The sequence below is a fragment of the Ascaphus truei genome, chromosome 7 (genome assembly GCF_040206685.1).
Source record: "Ascaphus truei isolate aAscTru1 chromosome 7, aAscTru1.hap1, whole genome shotgun sequence".
Taxonomy (NCBI): Eukaryota; Metazoa; Chordata; class Amphibia; order Anura; family Ascaphidae; genus Ascaphus; species Ascaphus truei.
Window position 1 is genome coordinate 107886210 of NC_134489.1, and position 19609 is coordinate 107905818.

The 19609-nt window shown below is 44.7% G+C and overlaps 1 protein-coding gene and 1 non-coding gene across 28 annotated transcripts in view; one reads left to right on the forward strand and one right to left on the reverse strand.

Annotated features, from left to right (window-relative positions):
- The window catches only part of CLASP1 (cytoplasmic linker associated protein 1), a 217866-nt gene that overhangs the window by 165440 nt on the left and 32817 nt on the right, over nt 1-19609 (reverse strand). For all 27 annotated transcript variants that reach the window (XM_075609840.1, XM_075609841.1, XM_075609839.1 and 24 more), the window contains exons 3-6: nt 2615-2693; nt 1785-1888; nt 639-730; nt 471-546 (exon numbers count right to left, since the gene is read on the reverse strand). In XM_075609840.1, coding sequence (XP_075465955.1) covers nt 471-546; nt 639-730; nt 1785-1888; nt 2615-2693 — 351 coding nt within the window. The remainder of the gene's footprint in view (nt 1-470; nt 547-638; nt 731-1784; nt 1889-2614; nt 2694-19609) is intronic.
- LOC142500363 (U4atac minor spliceosomal RNA) lies at nt 3103-3229 on the forward strand. The gene has a single exon (XR_012802922.1). It is a non-coding gene; the product is annotated as a U4atac minor spliceosomal RNA (small nuclear RNA).

A 19609-nucleotide genomic window follows, 5' to 3' on the forward strand; every position in this document is an offset into this window, starting at 1 on the left:
AGATGAAACATTATATGAGATATGTATTATTATTCATCAGGTGTGCTGCTCACTTGTAGCTGTTGAACCTGTTGGGTGCTTTAACACCTTGAATTTACCGTGCCATAATTATATATAATTAGGAAATATATATATAGATAGTTATAGTTTTCAGGGTATGCATGAGTTAAAGGCTTTCTGTGACTAAACAGTTTTAGTTTATATAGACCTATAAGATCCCCTCTCAGTATGCACACTCACAATGTGGTTGCTATATATAATACAGGGCTAACCGTTCTGTATTCGGCTTGCAATGCTGTTTTATTCTACATTTTAAGGATGAGGATTTGTTGCTCTTTTAAGATTGAAAGTGGGAATCCTGGAAGGGTAAGTGTGCTGTTCAGAGAAATAAAGAATATGTTGAAGCATTAGTGCTGTGATAGTAATCTCATGCCATAAGCTGTGCATACTAAGGCCCCCTGAGGACTCACCTGACTATTAGGGTCTCCAAGCAAGTTACATATATGTGGCACAATCTTGCTCAACGTCAAACTGTTGGCTCCGTATCTAGGTAACAGATGTAAAAAAGTTATTCTTAGAGCAGGAATGCCTTCGGAAAACAAGACGTGTGCCATGCTAAATAATGGGACTTGGCTTACGCTTTAAGTGTTGCGATAAGGCAAAAGCAGACTCCTTCTCGCGTGCGAAAGTTCTTGTGTTTGAAACCTCCTAGCATCCGATCCCACACATACTAAAGAGAGATAAAGGATGGGTAGCATGAAGTCATCATTCCAAGTCTCTCTTCCCATGTGATCACAGCACCCATGAGATTACACAAAGAAATATACATTATATACAGTGAAGGAATGACAAATGCTGTGGGAGAGGCACAGGGGAGCCACAGATAGCAGTAAGCTATAACATCAAACGTGTTCTAAATCTCACATTAAGTACAGGAAGTGTGCTGATAAGGTACGTGAAACCAGTCTGCATTTCATTTCTTATAATATAATTGTTATAAAGATAACATTGCTCAACTTTCCTATACACACAACAGCAAAGTCACAGCATCCAATTTCCACAGTGAGTGAGGGAGACATAGTATTTTACAGTATGTGTAACTTAAACAGCGATGCACAACACGCTAGCAATGTACCACCCTTGGTGAAGTTCTTTTAGTGTATGCATGCTGTGAAACTGGCCCAGTATGTCTCCAAATGTTATCATGAGGTGCAACAATGTCCCAAAGCAAAAGAAAAAACAAAGTGTAATGCTTTCCACTGCACTCAGGCCCACATTGCTTATAACTGGATCTGTAGTATCTTATTAATCTGCAGAGAAGTGTTACAAACTTTTTACGGTTAAGGAACCCTAAAATTATATTGTTAAATTCTGGGGAACCCCAACCCTCTCTAATAGTGTGCCTGAGATTAGATGCATTGTAAGGAACCCCAACCCTCTCTAATAGCACGCCTGAGATCAGATGCATTGTAAATTCTTCTGTATTTGGTACAATTTTATAATAATCTGAAAATTGCAGGGAACCCCAGTTGAAAAACACTGCTGTAGAGACTGTTCCCTGACCGGGTGCCCTCACTATTACTACTCCACTACTACCCCGTACCAGCACCCACTGAATTATCATCACCATTATTTACATTCAGTAGTACGTCTGAACTATTTCAGAGATACATATATTACGGGGATGATAAGGGAAACGGAAAACCAGCAAGTGAAAGAATAATATATTTTTTGTCCTTTGGGTTCTCGTAGCCCTAGACACGGTCACAAAGTCTCCAGCGTACCTGGGGGTTTGAAGCGTTGTCCATTATCTTTATCAGAAGGCTTTGATCTTGCTCTCGCACAGAGTCCTTAGCATCTCCTAACCGATCAATTAAACTTGGCAGGACTGTGAAATCAGAGATCACTGTTACAACACATTATCCACTGTAATATTCATCAGCACGCAGAAAATGGCAAGAAACGGACTCTTAACCCCGTCAGTGCCAAAGGCGCCTGCCACCCACTCAATCAATGCCTTGCCATCCTCCCCGCTGGCTCTGAAGGTGTTAAAAGTTATACAACTCTGAATGATTTATTTTTATTTTTTTAAATTCTTATTACAAACCGTGATATACAGACATTGAATAAAAGAGGCCGTGTGTTATCCGTTTGATTAGAATAAGCCTTGGTTATTTGTAAACCAGCCTCTGAATTTACAAGCAGATATATCTGAAACATTACTGCAAAATATTAAATTAAGGAATAATCAGGTGCCAGAAAAGGGTAGATAAAAGGGTTACCGTCAATAGATGTGTTTTAATACCAGTTTAACATCAAAGTATTTAAAATTTAAAAATGAAATAGCCATGATTAAGACATGGGGCTCTGAAACAAGTCATTTTCATCACAAACTGAAGTAATTAACTTGGCAGCTGCTAATTACCACCGGGTTTTGAGAAGGTTGGAAATACAAAAGATTATTGCTTACTGTTTTTTTCCCAGCACTATGTTAAGGGCTGGCTAACGCCTAAATGATTAAAGATCAGATACAAAGCAATTACAAGGCGAGTGCTCCTTGCTTATTCCAGGTGTGCAGTCACTTGGAGAGAGAGTGGGATGTGGGGGTACCTACCTGTGCCAATTTGAGTTTTGAACCTATCTTGCAAACGTGAAACTAGTGCAGATAAAATATCCATTCCCAGAAGAGCCACCTGCAAAGAAAAAGCAATATATTTAATGTGAGAATGAGGGTGTAGAAATCCCTAACTAGAATGATAAAGAAGATAATACATTTCAAACGGAACAACATGCTATATTGTGACTTGTTAGAAAACATTTGCATAACAGTATTCCAGTGTAGTAGCTTTGCATAGAATATGCAAATACCCACAGCTAGGTGGCGCAATGCATCATGGGTAGCGCCCATTTTCCTTTACGCATCCCAAAAAATAAAAAAACAGGCTTCGTGGTTTTATCTTTTTTTCCCAAGATATGGCAGTTACATGACATGAAGAGTCCCTTCAGAATTCAGTTCAACTACAAACACGCAACAAGAAAAGTCACCCTAAGTGTAAGAAGGTTTTGGAATTTGCCACCCGGTTTCAAACACCGTCACTGTTAACCATCCTGTTCTTGGGGTAGAGCGACTGTTCAATGAACGTATCGTGAGAACAGTTCTGCTAACACCTAAAACAACACGTACGCGCCACTAGTGTGTATGCATTAGCAAGGTGCAATTTTTGGAACCCATTTTGCTAAGTAAAAAAATAAGATTTCAAGAGTTGGTATTGATTTACTCAACAGATCGCGTTCTGCTGCATCTAAAATTAACATAACCAATCTAAAAACACAATCGCAAGTGCTTATATGCAAGCTATAAACTGCAATACCGAACCGGCACTTAATATATATATAAGCTATAAACTGCAATACCGAACCGGCACTTAATATATATATAAGCTATAAACTGCAATACCGAACCGGCACTTCATCATAAGATCCGCATAAAACGAGTCACTAGATGGCGTAGTGACGAGTGAGGAGATACAAATAAAGCCAGACACAACAGTCAATAATGAGCCAAGAATTACAATAATGTCCCTCCCTGTTGGTGCAAACCGAAATGGATTTCTGTTAAGGTTTAAAATTAAAGAAGATGCATGCCCCTTATAGGACAAGAATGTACCTCTTTTGAGGACTTCCCTATAACACGGATGCGAAAAGTGTGTTAACTTGATCTGATTTTCACTCATATGTAAATGACTGCTCCTAAATGCGGTGGAAAGCATTGTGGGTAATGTAATTTCTCCTTAAAAACAGGGGGTGGGGTATTAACAAATAAAACCCAAGCTGCAAATATCTGCAAATTAAAGTGCCTGTGTAGTAAGTTAGTGGCAAGCAGCTGGAAAACAATTATACACAGTAATCACCCTCATGTAAAATGGATTTTGTTTTCGACACCCTATTTATACGCACTCCAACAACTACTAGAGCATCATTTCTTTGGGTAGAGGGAATGGTTAATGTACGTATGGTGAGAGCAGTCTTGCAGTTGTAACAACACACAAGCATGTTGAATATGAAAGCATTGGATAGGGGCACTTTTTGGAACATTTGTACAAAGGTAAGACATTGAAAAGTATATATTGTCTGTATTATCTAGTAAAGGTGCAATCTCTGTTTCCTAAATTAAATATAACCCTACTCTGGAACTATAAACAGTGTCTTTCCTGAGCTGATAAAAAATGCTAATCTCACAGTAAATTGCCCTATTAGCATTACAAGTATTTAATTTATATGTAAACTTTGTATAAAGAATCTATTGCTGATACTGAAATGACTTGCCAATAACCTCAGAGGTTAATAGGGATCTCAAAAACCCTACTCCCTTAGATTGTTTTTTAAAATAAATGTTCCAAAAGTGTGAACATATGTCCCAATTAATTGGTTCAACATGGGTTTCTTGCAGTTCCAAATGACTTATTCTTCCATAGGCAGTAACAATATTAAACTATGGCAGTACAGGTAACAGGTGGAGAACATTGCTTTTTGCAAGATGTTTCTGTTATGAATAATATATTCAACAGGCATGCTGTAACTTTTTCCTAACGACAAATTAACCTATACATGACTGTTGGTATGAAGAGACGGCTGCTAGAACAAAGGGTCAGTGGCTACAGCAAATACACACTCAGTTGCAGGATACCCTACATGTTTTATACAATCAGAGAAGTCAGATTTTGAAACATTAAAAGGATACAGTCCCGATTTCAACATTACTGTCTATTTACCCAGCTGCCTGCTCTATAATCTTCCCCCTCCCTTATTCAGCTGGCAATGGTTTCTCCCAGATTAGGGTGTGGGCAGTGCGGGTTAGGCTGGGATTAATATTCCTCACTTACCTGTTAATGTTGAACAAGTGCCTTATTGCGTTTACCTTGCAACATTTGTAGTTGTGCGAATTCTGCAAGATCTGTGCCATTTTCAAACATTTTATAATTGAACCCATTCACTGCCAGAGGCCAGCAATGCTTTGCATGTCACTGAGGTTACCTGCATGTTTAAGCGTTGTGTCTCTTTAGAACTAAAAGCAAACTGTGTAAAGCACACCCAATTTAGCCGTGTGTTTGTATAGCGAGATCACACTTAAGCAGCTTTCAGTGCGGCCCATAAAGATTGCATTAGTGTTTATCCAAAATAAAAATACAAAACTACTGGAATATGTCATTGTGGTGTATTATCTGATGGAAAAGGGCAATTTGGTCTCAAAAGAAAAACGTTAAGTGCCAAATAATTGCATCAGCATTTATAAAGTGACACAATTTTTCTTTGATACAAAAAAGTGCGTTTTCCGCCCTAATTTTGCAGCATAGAGACCTTAGTATATACAGTAGCCTCCATCATTTGCTGCTTCTATATAAGCAAAGTCTGTGAACCATTCTCATCACGAGGTCAGCAATGCGCTCCTATTTAAGGAGGTGCAAATTGACGCAATTTCCCAGGCAGATAAGTTACTACCCCCCCCCCCCCCCCCCCCCATACGTTTAAATTTGGAAAGTGTTACACTAATTTAACTTCACAAATACATTTCTCTGAGACAGACATAAAGACACTTTTCAAACGACTGGTTTATAGCTTGGCCCAAGTTACTCCAAATGTCCTATCACAGACCTGTTTTGTCAGTTGTTTGAGCGCTTAACCCTTTCCCCTCCCGGTGCCGGAGGGTCCTGCAATCCTAACCCCATCTGGCAGTGAATGTGTTAAATAGGCGTCAATGTATGTATTTTGCTGTACAAGTGATGACATTTGTTCAAAAATATTTCCAGTAAGGAGGTGTAACTCTTAATTTTCTGTACTTGGAAAATCTACACCTAGAAAGTACAATGTGTTTGCAGGAGAATTTTAGGTACACAAATGATAACGGCACATGTGTGTTTATATTGTTCCATTAAAGGTGCAATCCCACAGTCAGCCGTCTTAATTCCTTAGGGGCCTCTAATTAGGGAAGTGTTTGTCAATCAAAGACAATGTGTTTGTCAATCAGAGAGCCGATAAGGGGAGGGGGGCTCGCTTATCACACAAAAGGGAGCAGCCAGAGGAAATCAAACCCCACCCTACAAATATTTCAAGGTGTCAGGAACACAGCCTCTCCGTCTGCCCGCAGGCAGGAACACAGCCTCCCCGTCTGCCCGCAGGCAGGAACACAGCCTCCCCGTCTGCCCGCAGGCAGGAACACAGCCTCCCCGTCTGCCCGCAGGCAGGAACACAGCCTCCCCGTCTGCCCGCAGGCAGGAACACAGCCTCCCCGTCTGCCCGCAGGCAGGAATACAGCCTCCCCGTCTGCCCGCAGGCAGGAATATAGCCTCCCCGTATGCCCGCAGGCAGGAACACAGCCTCCCCGTCTGCCCGCAGGCAGGAATACAGCCTCCGCGTCTGCCCGCAGGCAGGAATACAGCCTCCCCGTCTGCCCGCAGGCAGGAATACAGCCTCCCCGTCTGCCCGCAGGCAGGAATACAGCCTCCCCGTCTGCCCGCAGGCAGGAATACAGCCTCCCCGTCTGCCCGCAGGCAGGAATACAGCCTCCCCGTCTGCCTGCAGGCAGGAATACAGCCCCCGCGTCTGCCCGCAGGCAGGAATACAGCCTCCGCGTCTGCCCGCAGGCAGGAATACAGCCTCCCCGTCTGCCCGCAGGCAGGAATAAAGCCTCAGAGACGCGGAGGCTGAACTGAAACAGGTTTACATAATCTGCTTTATTAAAAAGAAAGTGTAAGTGTTGTGTGCTCTGTAGTTATTCCTAACCTGCCTTTGCTTTTCTGCAAACCAGCACATTTGGGCTTTGTAGCAGCCTTTGTGCTGATCTCGTTATTCCCCTGCATTAAATCTCTTCTGGCCTTTTCAATGCTGTGGTGTTTTTGTTTTTATGTTTAATTTGAGACTTAATGTCAAATTCTTAGGTTATAACGGAGTTCTCCCAGGTGATGTCTAAAGGTTACCATGGTAACATCCAACGCTAGAGATGTCATTATTTTATTTATTTTTAGCACAAAACGTGTTGGGTGTTTTTTGTTTCTTACCGAAAGAGCAGAACACACTCACAGGGCAAGATATTAACATTATGCATGAAGCTTACGGCGAGGTTTCCCCCCCTGTTTTAACCCTTTATTTGCAGCATCACAGTACCACGACCCTTTCTGGCACTCGCAGTCATGTGACCGCCGCCCCCCTTCCGTTCCTCGTGTAGATCGTGCCCTACATGTGCGCTCGCCTAACAAAACAAGCATGGTTTCTCTTGCATCGCTCCTACCTCGGGCTCCCCCGAGTGTCAGACCCCAAGACGCCGTTGCTACTTCTTTGGGCTCTCAAAGGGTTAAGTGGGAATCTGCCTGAGCCCACAAATAGGCACAGTTGGTTAATCGGATAAAGTGAATGCTCTTGCATCTCATTAGGGTTATCTTGATGCATACTTACTGGTGATGCTACCAGGATTAGTTCCTGGGTTTTTTCCCCCATACTATTTCACTACAAACAGATACGCGTGTGTGTATGTATGTATGTATGTATGTATGTATGTGTGTGTGTGTGTGTGTATATATATATATCCCCAACAACTGTTTTACCAAACATTACATTATACATTCAATTATACAAAACTAAATCCTACACACAGAGAAACAGAAAAGGCTGTGTACATTTTGCTGTCAGGAAATGAAACCGTATCCATATATATAACATTTTGCGAATAACTTTCCTATTAACCTGTGGTTTCCCGTCCGCCAGAGATTTGGAGCCATCTTGATTCCCCTTGAGGGAGACGTCCCCACCGGGGGACCTGGCCTTAAACCAGCTAACTTCATAGGTAAGTACCTTGGGAACAGTGTGACCCCCACAGCTGAATAGTGCGGTTCCGCTCGGGGAGACCCTCGGTTCCATCTTGTTAATAGTAGGGAGGAGTGCTGCTTTCGTCTCCGGACGTCCCTTTACAAGCCAAACACTTGTGTACGCCCTACCATTGTTGTATATTGCCGGTGTACGCCCTACCATTGTAGTATATTGCCGGTGTACGCCCTACCATTGTAGTATATTGCCGGTGTACGCCCTACCATTGTAGTATATTGCCGTGTACGCCCTACCATTGTAGTATATTGCCGTGTACGCCCTACCATTGTAGTATATTGCCGGTGTACGCCCTACCATTGTAGTATATTGCCGGTGTACGCCCTACCATTGTAGTATATTGCCGGTGTACGCCCTACCATTGTAGTATATTGCCGGTGTACGCCCTACCATTGTAGTATATTGCCGGTGTACGCCCTACCATTGTAGTATATTGCCGGTGTACGCGCTACCATTGTAGTATATTGCCGGTGTACGCGCTACCATTGTAGTATATTGCCGGTGTACGCGCTACCATTGTAGTATATTGCCGGTGTACGCGCTACCATTGTAGTATATTGCCGGTGTACGCGCTACCATTGTAGTATATTGCCGGTGTACGCGCTACCATTGTAGTATATTGCCGGTGTACGCGCTACCATTGTAGTATATTGCCGGTGTACGCGCTACCATTGTAGTATATTGCCGGTGTACGCGCTACCATTGTAGTATATTGCCGGTGTACGCGCTACCATTGTAGTATATTGCCGGTGTACGCGCTACCATTGTAGTATATTGCCGGTGTACGCCCTACCATTGTAGTATATTGCCGGTGTACGCCCTACCATTGTAGTATATTGCCGGTGTACGCCCTACCATTGTAGTATATTGCCGGTGTACGCGCTACCATTGTAGTATATTGCCGGTGTACGCGCTACCATTGTAGTATATTGCCGGTGTACGCGCTACCATTGTAGTATATTGCCGGTGTACGCGCTACCATTGTAGTATATTGCCGGTGTACGCGCTACCATTGTAGTATATTGCCGGTGTACGCGCTACCATTGTAGTATATTGCCGGTGTACGCGCTACCATTGTAGTATATTGCCGGTGTACGCGCTACCATTGTAGTATATTGCCGGTGTACGCGCTACCATTGTAGTATATTGCCGGTGTACGCGCTACCATTGTAGTATATTGCCGGTGTACGCGCTACCATTGTAGTATATTGCCGGTGTACGCGCTACCATTGTAGTATATTGCCGGTGTACGCGCTACCATTGTAGTATATTGCCGGTGTACGCGCTACCATTGTAGTATATTGCCGGTGTACGCGCTACCATTGTAGTATATTGCCGGTGTACGCGCTACCATTGTAGTATATTGCCGGTGTACGCGCTACCATTGTAGTATATTGCCGGTGTACGCGCTACCATTGTAGTATATTGCCGGTGTACGCGCTACCATTGTAGTATATTGCCGGTGTACGCGCTACCATTGTAGTATATTGCCGGTGTACGCGCTACCATTGTAGTATATTGCCGGTGTACGCGCTACCATTGTAGTATATTGCCGGTGTACGCGCTACCATTGTAGTATATTGCCGGTGTACGCGCTACCATTGTAGTATATTGCCGGTGTACGCGCTACCATTGTAGTATATTGCCGGTGTACGCGCTACCATTGTAGTATATTGCCGGTGTACGCGCTACCATTGTAGTATATTGCCGGTGTACGCGCTACCATTGTAGTATATTGCTGTGCAGGAGGGACCTGTAAAATGACTTAACACTGTGTGCTAAACTCTTCCAGGTGCACTTGTAGGGGCCTTTGGCAAATTTCTTTATTTCGTTGTCTCTGCCTTTCTGTTTATAACTTAATATTCAACGCTAAACAAAAAGTGCTGCCAAGATATAACCCAAAAGGCGGCTGAATTCATATTTTTGCAGCATTATGAAAGAGCTTGAAACTGAAAGCCATTATCTGAATATGAATGATCTGGCTGAGAATAAGGCGCCCTGGCCAGCGTGTTGGCACATGCTAATGTGTAAAATCAGGCGCTTTATACATGCACAGATACACTCCTCCCTAACCCAGTCATAATTTGTACTGTCATTTGTAATAATCGCCTGGAAAATGCGTACCACATTCTTGCACACACTAATAACATTATTGCTCAAGAAATACTTTCCTAAGCTGTTTGCAGTTAATTTAATTATTCCCATTATGCTGATTATCTAAAACCGCCTAAAACATTAAGCCGCGAAAGCACCTTCTCTTTTTCTTGCCCATGACATCTTTGCTCTGTACAGAATTACAGGCGTGACGACTTTGGAGACTGATGGATCATAACAGAACCCTTATAATGAAATTAGCAGCCTCTGCTTTTGAGCCTACTAGGTTTTCCAGTAATTGGGCGAAAGCAATAATAATAAAAAAATTATGCAAATTGTTGCCAGAATTAGAAACCCAGAATGTGACGGAAGATAAGAACCGCCCCCCGGTCTGCACTTCGGGCTTTATTAACGCGGCGCATGCGCGACCTCGGAGTAGATGGCGGCCTAACCTGAGAGCTCCGTTCCCCCCACAGCATTTAATAAAGTGAAATTACCTATAAAACCCCATAAAACGCCCAATAAAAGCTAGATACCGATACATGAAGACCCAGTGATGGCTCCGGGCAAACCCGAACAAGAAAAACGGAGAGGATTTAAAGCATTACTTTGCCAGAACCCGTGCGCAGCGAGCCGACACAGAAATGGCGCGCGACTTGAATAGGGAGTCGGATACGGAGCAGGAGGAGGACACCGCGGACGGCCCGGAACAGCCGCCAGTCCGACTTCACAAAATTGTATAGAGATGTGAAGTCCTTACTACAAGCCGAGATTCAAGGGCTGAGGAAGGAGGTCCAGAGTATTGGCGAACGCATTGGACAGGTAGAGGAGAAGGTGGATGCCTCCATAAGGTCAGTCCAGAAAATCGCCAAACAGAATAAGCTACAGGCCCAAGTCACAGAACTTGCTGAGAGACAGGAGGACGCGGAAAACCGCGAACGGCGTAATAATGTCCGTGTGAGAGGGCTGGCCGAGACAGTGACAGACGCCGAGGCGTTCATAACTAAGTGGATAAGCGAGGTTTTACCTGAAAAGACAGCCGCAGAATTGGTAATGGACCGTTGCCATAGAGCCCTACGTAGCCGACCACTAGATACCGACAGACCAAGGGATGTGATTCTAAGACTTCACCATTACCGTACACGGGAAGCTCTGTTCCAGGCAACCCGTGTAAAGGGGAGTTGGGAATATGAGGGACAAACACTCCAGATATACCAGCATCTATCCCCTCTCACGCTGACACGACGGCGTAAACTGCAGCCCATAACGGGGATACTGAGTGAAAGGGCCATTAGATATAGGTGGACCTTCCCGTTCGGGCTGCTAGTTATTAAAAATGGCAAAACGGTCAGCATGAGGAAAGTAGAGGAGGGAGAAGACTTCCTCAAGAAGCTAGGCATAACTAATGCCTTACCTGCTCCTGCCGCGGCCGAAGCTGTGTCAGAACCGGGCTGGCAACAGCAGAAGAAAGCGCAGAGGATAAGTCCAAGGCCAGAGGCTGAAGACTCAGAGTGAAGTCATAAACCCCCGAGCTGGGGTGCTCATATAACATTTTTAAGTTGGGCCGAAGTTATGGTCTCTTACAGTGTTAATGTTTCTGTTCCGTAATTCTCCCCTCAAATAAACTCTTAAACTGTCCTGTGCCTGGCCAGCCCAAACACAAACACTGGAACTGAAAAACAAATAAGAATCACATAGAGACTTACCTCCGATACATAAGCTGGCTCTGCGGCTGAGAATTCGTTGCAGGGCCTGGGAAGACACAAACCAAGATGGCCGCGGAGCAGCACATGGAAACAGGCGCCATCCTGGATCCACAGGAGGTGAAGACGACTCTGGCGGGAAGATGCAGCTCTAAGGCGGGAAGATGGAGCGAGGCGACATCCTCCCCCCACGGAGACCAGGCAGCTTCTGAGGAGACCGGAAGGGGAGGAGACTGTGCCGCAGCGGAAGCGACGTGACCGCCATCTTGGAGGTGGCAAGCGCGCCGGAGGAAATTACGTCACCGAGAGAGCCGGAGCCCCCAGAGGCCAACAAAACATGGACGGGCAAGGAGAAGGAACGGCAGAGACGACAGGCAGCTAGGGTTATGCCGGGACTACGCAATATATACACACACAACAAGGTCATATAAGGGGCAGATAGAAGTAATAGATAAAACGTGACGAAGCACACATGAAAGGGAGAAAGGAAGGAGATCCCCCAGGCTAGGAATCCGAAGTGCAGCAAGCCACACAGGAGCATAAGACAGAAGGCACACTACACCCGTGCACTCACAGAGAAGCAGGGCTCATAAGATCGGAGAAATGAGATAGAGGTACAGGCATAAGACACGACTTATCAAGTTAAGGGGTTTAAAAAGTCAGGGTCACACGGATCATTAGAGGATAAATGGAGGGATAGCCGCACACTATGTAAAGTTACTGTATAAAGTTAACTCAGTGTTATACGGTTACAAAGAAATAAGATAGAGCAGCTACTAAAAAGCCAGGGTTTTAGTTGGGTAATCAATAAGATCGGTGATAAGGGGGGTAGCGGAGCAGGGAAGTGGCTCCGAGGTCTGTAGGCGTCTCCACTTGAGCACCAGAGAACTTATTACTGGTGGCTCATGAAAGTCCTCGAGGTGGGCCGGGAGGGTCTGTGGCAAAAAACTTGGCAGGCCACTAGATTGCCTCAAACCGATGGTCGCGTGGGATGTAATCACTGTGGCGGGAGGTTTTAGACTTCCTCAGACCACGGGCTATGTTATCACTGTTTTAGGTTTAGTGTATGTGTGTGTTTCGTTGTTCCTTTTGTGTCCCACCCACCCTTCCCTCCCAAGGCGCAAGACAATCCAGATCACCTCGACCTTGGATGGCTGGCAATATGAAAGTCAGACGGCAGGACATTACAATCAGGCGGCCCCCGACGCTAGTGACCCACTTACCAACATCAATGGGTAAGGACATTATAATATTGTCACACAATGTTAAAGGATTCAATAGTCCAAGGAAACAAAGAATGGCCATATCAGACTATAGACGAACTGACCCCGACATAATTTTCCTTCAGGAAACACATTTTTCCACGACCAACTCCCCAAAATACATAGACAGCAAATTCAAACAATGGTTTGCATCATCTGCTCCGGTCAAGAAAAGAGGGGTTGCAACACTAATAAACAATAGACTGCCTCTGACAGTAGACCTCACAAAAAGGGATAGAGATGGGCGATATCTCATACTAGTATTTAATGTCCAGGGTCAGGCGGTGACGCTAGCAAATGTATACGCTCCGGGTGAACAAACCAGAGACTTCCTCAGTAAGTTTTTCGCAATCTTACACAAAGTAGCCCAAGGCTGTATTATACTTGGGGGAGACTTCAACCAGACCCTGGACCCAGACAGAAGTACCCCAGAGACAGAAGCACAGACTAGAGTTAGAACAACCTGGATGAAAGGGCTTAAAGAAACAGGTCTTACCGACATTTGGAGGGAACTACATCAAAGAGAGCGGGGTTATACCTTCTCACACCCACATGACAGATATAGCCGTATAGACTACCTCTTTGTGTCGAATAAATTGGTTTCGTGATCTCCCATGCCGGGATCCACGATATTTCGTGGTCAGATCACGCACCGATAGAGCTGCGGTGCTCTCACTTCAGATTAGACAGACCAGGAGCGAATTGGAAACTCAATGAATTACTCCTCAAAATCCCGGCGATTGAACACACCGTGGGTCAGGAGATCAGGGCATACTTCCAAGATAACATGGGCAGTGTTCCCACACAATCCACCCTGTGGGAGGCCCATAAGGCAACCTTACGGGGAACACTTATCGGGATTGCAGCCCCACGCAAGAGATAGGAATAATAAAATTAAAATACTACAATCACAATTATCTGCTCTATCTACTCTACATAAAAATAATAAACTAGCCACAACCCGAAAAGAATGGCTAGACACAAGAACAAAATGAAATTTGTTGCTGGCCTCCCAGGCAGAGAGGGACATAAACTGGACCAAGCGGAAGTTTTACGAAAAAGCAAACAAGCCAGATACCCTACTTGCCAATAAATTACGCAATAAAATCTCGAATTATCGCATTAATGCAATTCGATTAAAGAACGGCGACCTTACATCTGACCCAAAACAAATTGTAGAAAAATTTAAACAATATTATGAGTCTTTATGGATGGGAAAAAAGTAGTCCAAAGTGAGGCGACTCAAACAACTCAAAACATTCCTAAGGGCGGCAAAATTACCTAACTTAAGCAGAGACGAGCGAGAGGCGGTACAGGCAGACTTCTCGATGGAGGAGCTAACTGAGGTACTCAAGACATTGAAGCCATCAAAGGCCCCTGGCCCCGATGGCTTCTCTAATCTATATTATAAGAAATTCCGGAAAATCCTAGCTCCGCATCTATTAAAATTATTCAACTCATTTCTAGCAGGTGCCCCTATACCAAGCCAGATGCTCCAGGCTTCAATCTCACTGATCCATAAACAGGGAAACGACCCAGCAGACTGTAAAAGTTACAGGCCTATTTCCCTGATCAATGCGGACACAAAAATATTCTCTAAATTATTAGCAAACAGGATAAGTCAGCTCATGCAGAAATTGGTTCACCCGGATCAAGTGGGGTTCATCAGTGGGAGACAGGCGGCGGACAATACCAGGAGGGTAATAGATTTAATTGATTTGGCCCAACGGAAAAACATCCCCTCCATGGTTCTGAGTCTAGACGCCGAAAAACCATTCAATCGAATTGTTTGGCCCTACTTAAGGGAGACGTTGGGAGCATTTGGCTTCCGCGGCAGAACCTTGGGCACTATTCTGGCTCTTTATGAGGGACCGACGGCGAAGGTCAGATACCAGGGCTTCCCGTCGGAGCAATTCCAAATAAAGAGTGGCACCAGACAGGGTTGCCCCCTGTCGCTCCTATTATTCGCGCTGTGCATTGAACCATTGGCAGCACACATTCACCTCAACCCAGATATAACAGGGATTCAAACACAGAAGCAGTCACATAAAGTGGCCCTGTACGTAGATGACGTGATTTTAACGTTATCAAAACCTTCTCTCTGCCGAATGTTTTCAGTTTATTATTAGGAGAATTTAATAAATTATCGGGATTCAAAATCAACCAAACTAAGTCAGAAGCCTTAAGCATTAATCTGCCTAAGGCCGCCGAAAAACTGATAGAACTAAATTTTAACTTTAAATGGCAAGCCTCCAAAATCAAATACCTAGGTATTAACATCACCAAACATTATAAGGCCCTATATAAGGCAAACTATCCCAGACTAATATGGACTCTAAAAGACGAGCTCAGGACTTGGGCAGGATTTGGAATTTCATGGATTGGCAGAATACATAGCATCAAAATGAATCTCCTCCCTAGAATTTTATACCTGTTTCAGGCAATCCCGGCCCAGGTGGTCAGAGAGGACATTCTGCTTTTACAGTCCGCTATGGTGAAATTTGTCTGGGGTAGCAAGAAACCACGGATTAAAAATAGTATTCTCAAACGCCCAACCCCACGAGGAGGACTAGCGGTACTTTGCTTGTTATCGTATTTTCGAGCGGCACAATTATGCCAAATTGTACAATGGCACAGTCATCCCAGCCTCAGAAGATGGGTCGAATTAGAGGAAGACTGCTGTGCCCCAGTCACCTTACAAGATTTAATCTGGCTTCCAACACGGGTATGTAAAAATACCACAGAGCCGCTTTCCGCGGTGACTAGCTCCCTGTCAATCTGGGAGACCACCAAATATAGTTATGCGCTGACAAACAGGCATTCTCTCATGACCCCCTTTGTGGGTAACCCTGACTTCGCTCCGGGACTGACAAGCAATAATTTTGCAATCTGGAAACAAAAAGGCCTCACTCGGCTAATGCATCTGGAGGGCAGACAATCGATAAAAACCTTCGAACAAATCAAATCTGAGAAGGAGATGCCAAATTCAGAGTTTTTTAAATACCTCCAGATCAGAGCGTTCTACACAAAAATCGACCTAAAAGAACCAATTTTGAACAGCTCTGTTCTAGAAGAACAGAAACAGCGGGACTCACATCTAGGGTAGGGAGGTAGTGTGTACGGCAAACGACAATGACACCAGACTTGGTTACCAAAAACGATGGGAAATAGATTTGGACGAGACTTTAGAAGACGAAGACTGGGACCATATTCTGCTGGCGGTAGCAAAGAGCTCCATAAGCACCACGTTACGGGAGAATGCATATAAAGTGCTTATGAGGTGGTATCTGACCCCAACAAGATTAGCAAAGTTTGTCAAGGGATACTCCCCATTGTGTCCTAAACAATGTGGAGAACAGGTAGACTTGCTGCATATGCTGTGGAGCTGCACCAAAGTGGCGCCGCTTTGGGAAGACATTCGGACTTGGCTGCAGACTATACTTGGCATCTCTGTTCCCTTTGACCCCTGGCTGTTCCTGCTTGGCAGGCGCACGCAGGGGCTAAACAGATCAGAGCACAAATTAGTTGCACATTTTGCAACAGCCACACGGTGTGAGCTCGCAGCACTATGGAAGCAACCAGAAATACCCACGATTCCTAAGATTAGAAACAGAATTTTGTACGTCTGCAGGATGGAACAGTTAACAAGTTTGGTCAACGACACCGGCACAAAATTTCTCCAAACATGGTCCCCTTGGTTAGACAAATCAGATATCCCTGGGGTAGATGCTACTACTATTTGGCAATGATATATGTACGTGCATTCTCCTCTGACAAACCTGTTGGGACAGAGGACGACAGGGCAGACTGTTAAGCTACCATGGACAAGATCGGTCAGAGCCAAAATTGTAATGGAAGAAGTCGCTGATAACGGAGTTAACCATCCATGACTACAATCCCTCCCCCGCCCCCTTCCTTTTGTGGTATGTGTCAGAGTTTGTGTGTGAGCCTCCACAGTGAGTCAAGTTATTTTTTCTACGTGATGTCTTGTCGGCTCTGATTCCTGAATTTACACAACTGTATAAAAAAAGGGATGGTTGGTTACACCAATGTAAGATAATGGGTTGGAAGATTGCTTGCTGTCTGTACCAGATTCCCAATAAAAATTTGATGTGGAAAAAAAAAACCTTATTAACCTGACCTCATGGGACAACTTTCAAATATCATGACTGGGCCGAGTATGTTCACTTAAAATGAATATCCTCCCTCGCCTGCTCTATTGTTTTCAGACGCTCACGATTCCAGTCCCCTACATGGCTGAGGGATCTACAAAAGAAATGCTTCCAATTTATATGGCAGAGCAAGAGACCAAGAATAGCAAGGGCAATACTTTTTGTCCTCAAAAGAAATAGTGGCAGCCCCCGGTTTCGTGGTGTGCTCCAGGTGTGGAGGTGTTGGACGGGGAGGAGCTTGGGGGGGAGAGGGTCACGCATGTCTGGCCCCTATCCCACAAGGGATGCTTGTCTGCCTGCATACTTTGATTCCCAATGTAATAATAATATTTTTATTTTTCCCTAGTCATTCTTCTGAACTCCAAAAAGAAAAAAACCATATTGACTTTCTTTTCCTTGTATTTTTACTAACCGGCCTGACACAAAGGTCTGTTGATCTAAGTATTGCATTTTTTCCTTTTCCCACTGCTCCTGCACTCTACTCAAATACCTCCACCCTGCCCAAATACCTCCACCCTGCCCAAATACCTCCACCCTGCCAAAGAATCTCTTAAATAATTTCCCATATCTGAAGAGTCCGACTCGGCCTCTGTCTTTATATTAAAGCACACTGATTGATCACTAGAACCCAAGTACACGTGATACTGTCCCCACTGGTAATGAGCAAGTCCGGGATTGCTTCATTGTTGGCTCTCTCCCCAATTGCCTGAGATGCCCCTTGCAAGGAGTCCAGGATGTCCCTGCGTCTGGCTGAACCTGCAACAGACGCGTGATAGTCCACATCTGGCAGATTTGAAGTCTCCAAGAATGATTACCTCTCTGTAATTACCATGTCTTAATTCTGTCCAATTCCTCCTTGTCCTGGGGGTCTGTAAAATACTCCAGTACGAATGACAACCTTCTCACCAGTTTCTAGGGTTACCCAAAGTGACCCAATCTTTTCTCCGGTACCTTGTACTGAAGTAACCCATTGTTTTATAGACGATGATTTTAAAAACTGCAATCCCGTCATGAGATATTTAGTATTTTGATCAAACTGGTGCTTCAGGGGTTAATGTGGTTACAGTTTCTTAATACAAGATATTGGGGTTATGACAGGGCTGGGCCCTTCCTATGTCTGTACTGATCTAATGAACACATAGCAAGTTCTTGCTGCAATTGTGCGTTTATTCATTTTAATTTTCAACTGGTATCAGTTGTTTGGAGGTTCGTGGCCCCTCCTCCCAGGGTTTAAGCTCACACCACCCCACTTTTTAAGTAGCCGTTTTTTCCATGTTCCTGTGCAGGACTGGTCTATTAAGGCAATTCTCCCTCCAGCAGAGAGGTAACTGTGAATGTTACCAGGTAGTTAGGACCTGCACACTGGTCATGCCGTGACTTGGCTGCAGGCTTAGAACGCTTTGGCAAAAGGGTTTAACCAAATGACCCTTATTCATGAGAACACCAACATTGAAATATGTAACCAACTATGTATTTTGTCGCATTGGGTATTTTTGTCCTGTATACATTTGGCCATGCTCCGTAGCACACCTTTTGATATATAGATATATTTCTGGGATTAGCGCTTGCAGGGACTGTGTGTTCAGCAATTCATTAGAGTAACAAAAGAATATCTGTCACTATTGTGATTAGACAAATCAAATCATACCACACTGCTGCAAGGGTAAGAGGTGCCGAAGACACACAACTGTTTCTCTTGCGAAAATAGACAGTGTCACATTGTATACACACGTATGTGAAGGAGACAGACGGCACCGTGAAGATGGCCCAGGACTAGTGTTGTACCGGGTCCTGAGGATGACCAGGTATATGGAGCAATTTGCAGGCCGGGTAGCATTGGCTTACCTGCTGAGGAAGACCGCTGCTGAGGGTGAGGGCGACATCGTGGGAGCAGCGGCAGACATCCTGGTGGTGGTGGCGGCATCAGAGGACGTCCTTGTTGAGCCGGCTCGGGAACACATCCCAGCTGATGCTGGTGGGAGCCAGGGAACATGTGACTGGAGCAGTACTGTTACTATTGGACAGCCAGGGAAGAGCTGGTTGTCCAATGGTAATGCTCCTTCTCCGGTCACATGTTCCCCGGCATCAGCTGTGCTGTGTTCCGCAGCTCCCGCACCGGCTCAACAAGGACATCCTCTGCTGCCACCGCCCCCACCAGGATGTCTGCCGCTGATCCCACGATGTCGCCGTGGCTGTCCTCACCCTCCACAGCGGTCTTCCTCACCCACCGCTGCAAGTAAGAGGGAGCAGAACGGAAGTTACCCAGCGCCAGTCCCAGCCCCTTGATGCTGGGTCCGGGAAAATTTCCGGGTACTGAAAAAAGTGCCGGGTAATTACCCGGTACATCACTACCCAGGACCATATTTTAACGGTGCAGTCCTTTCTAGCAACATATATTAGCATTGAAATAAAGTAAAAACCACTTATGCCTTTCATATTTGTAATTATTATTTAATCAACACAGATATGATTATTAGGGATTCTAAACACAGCTCTGAAAGGA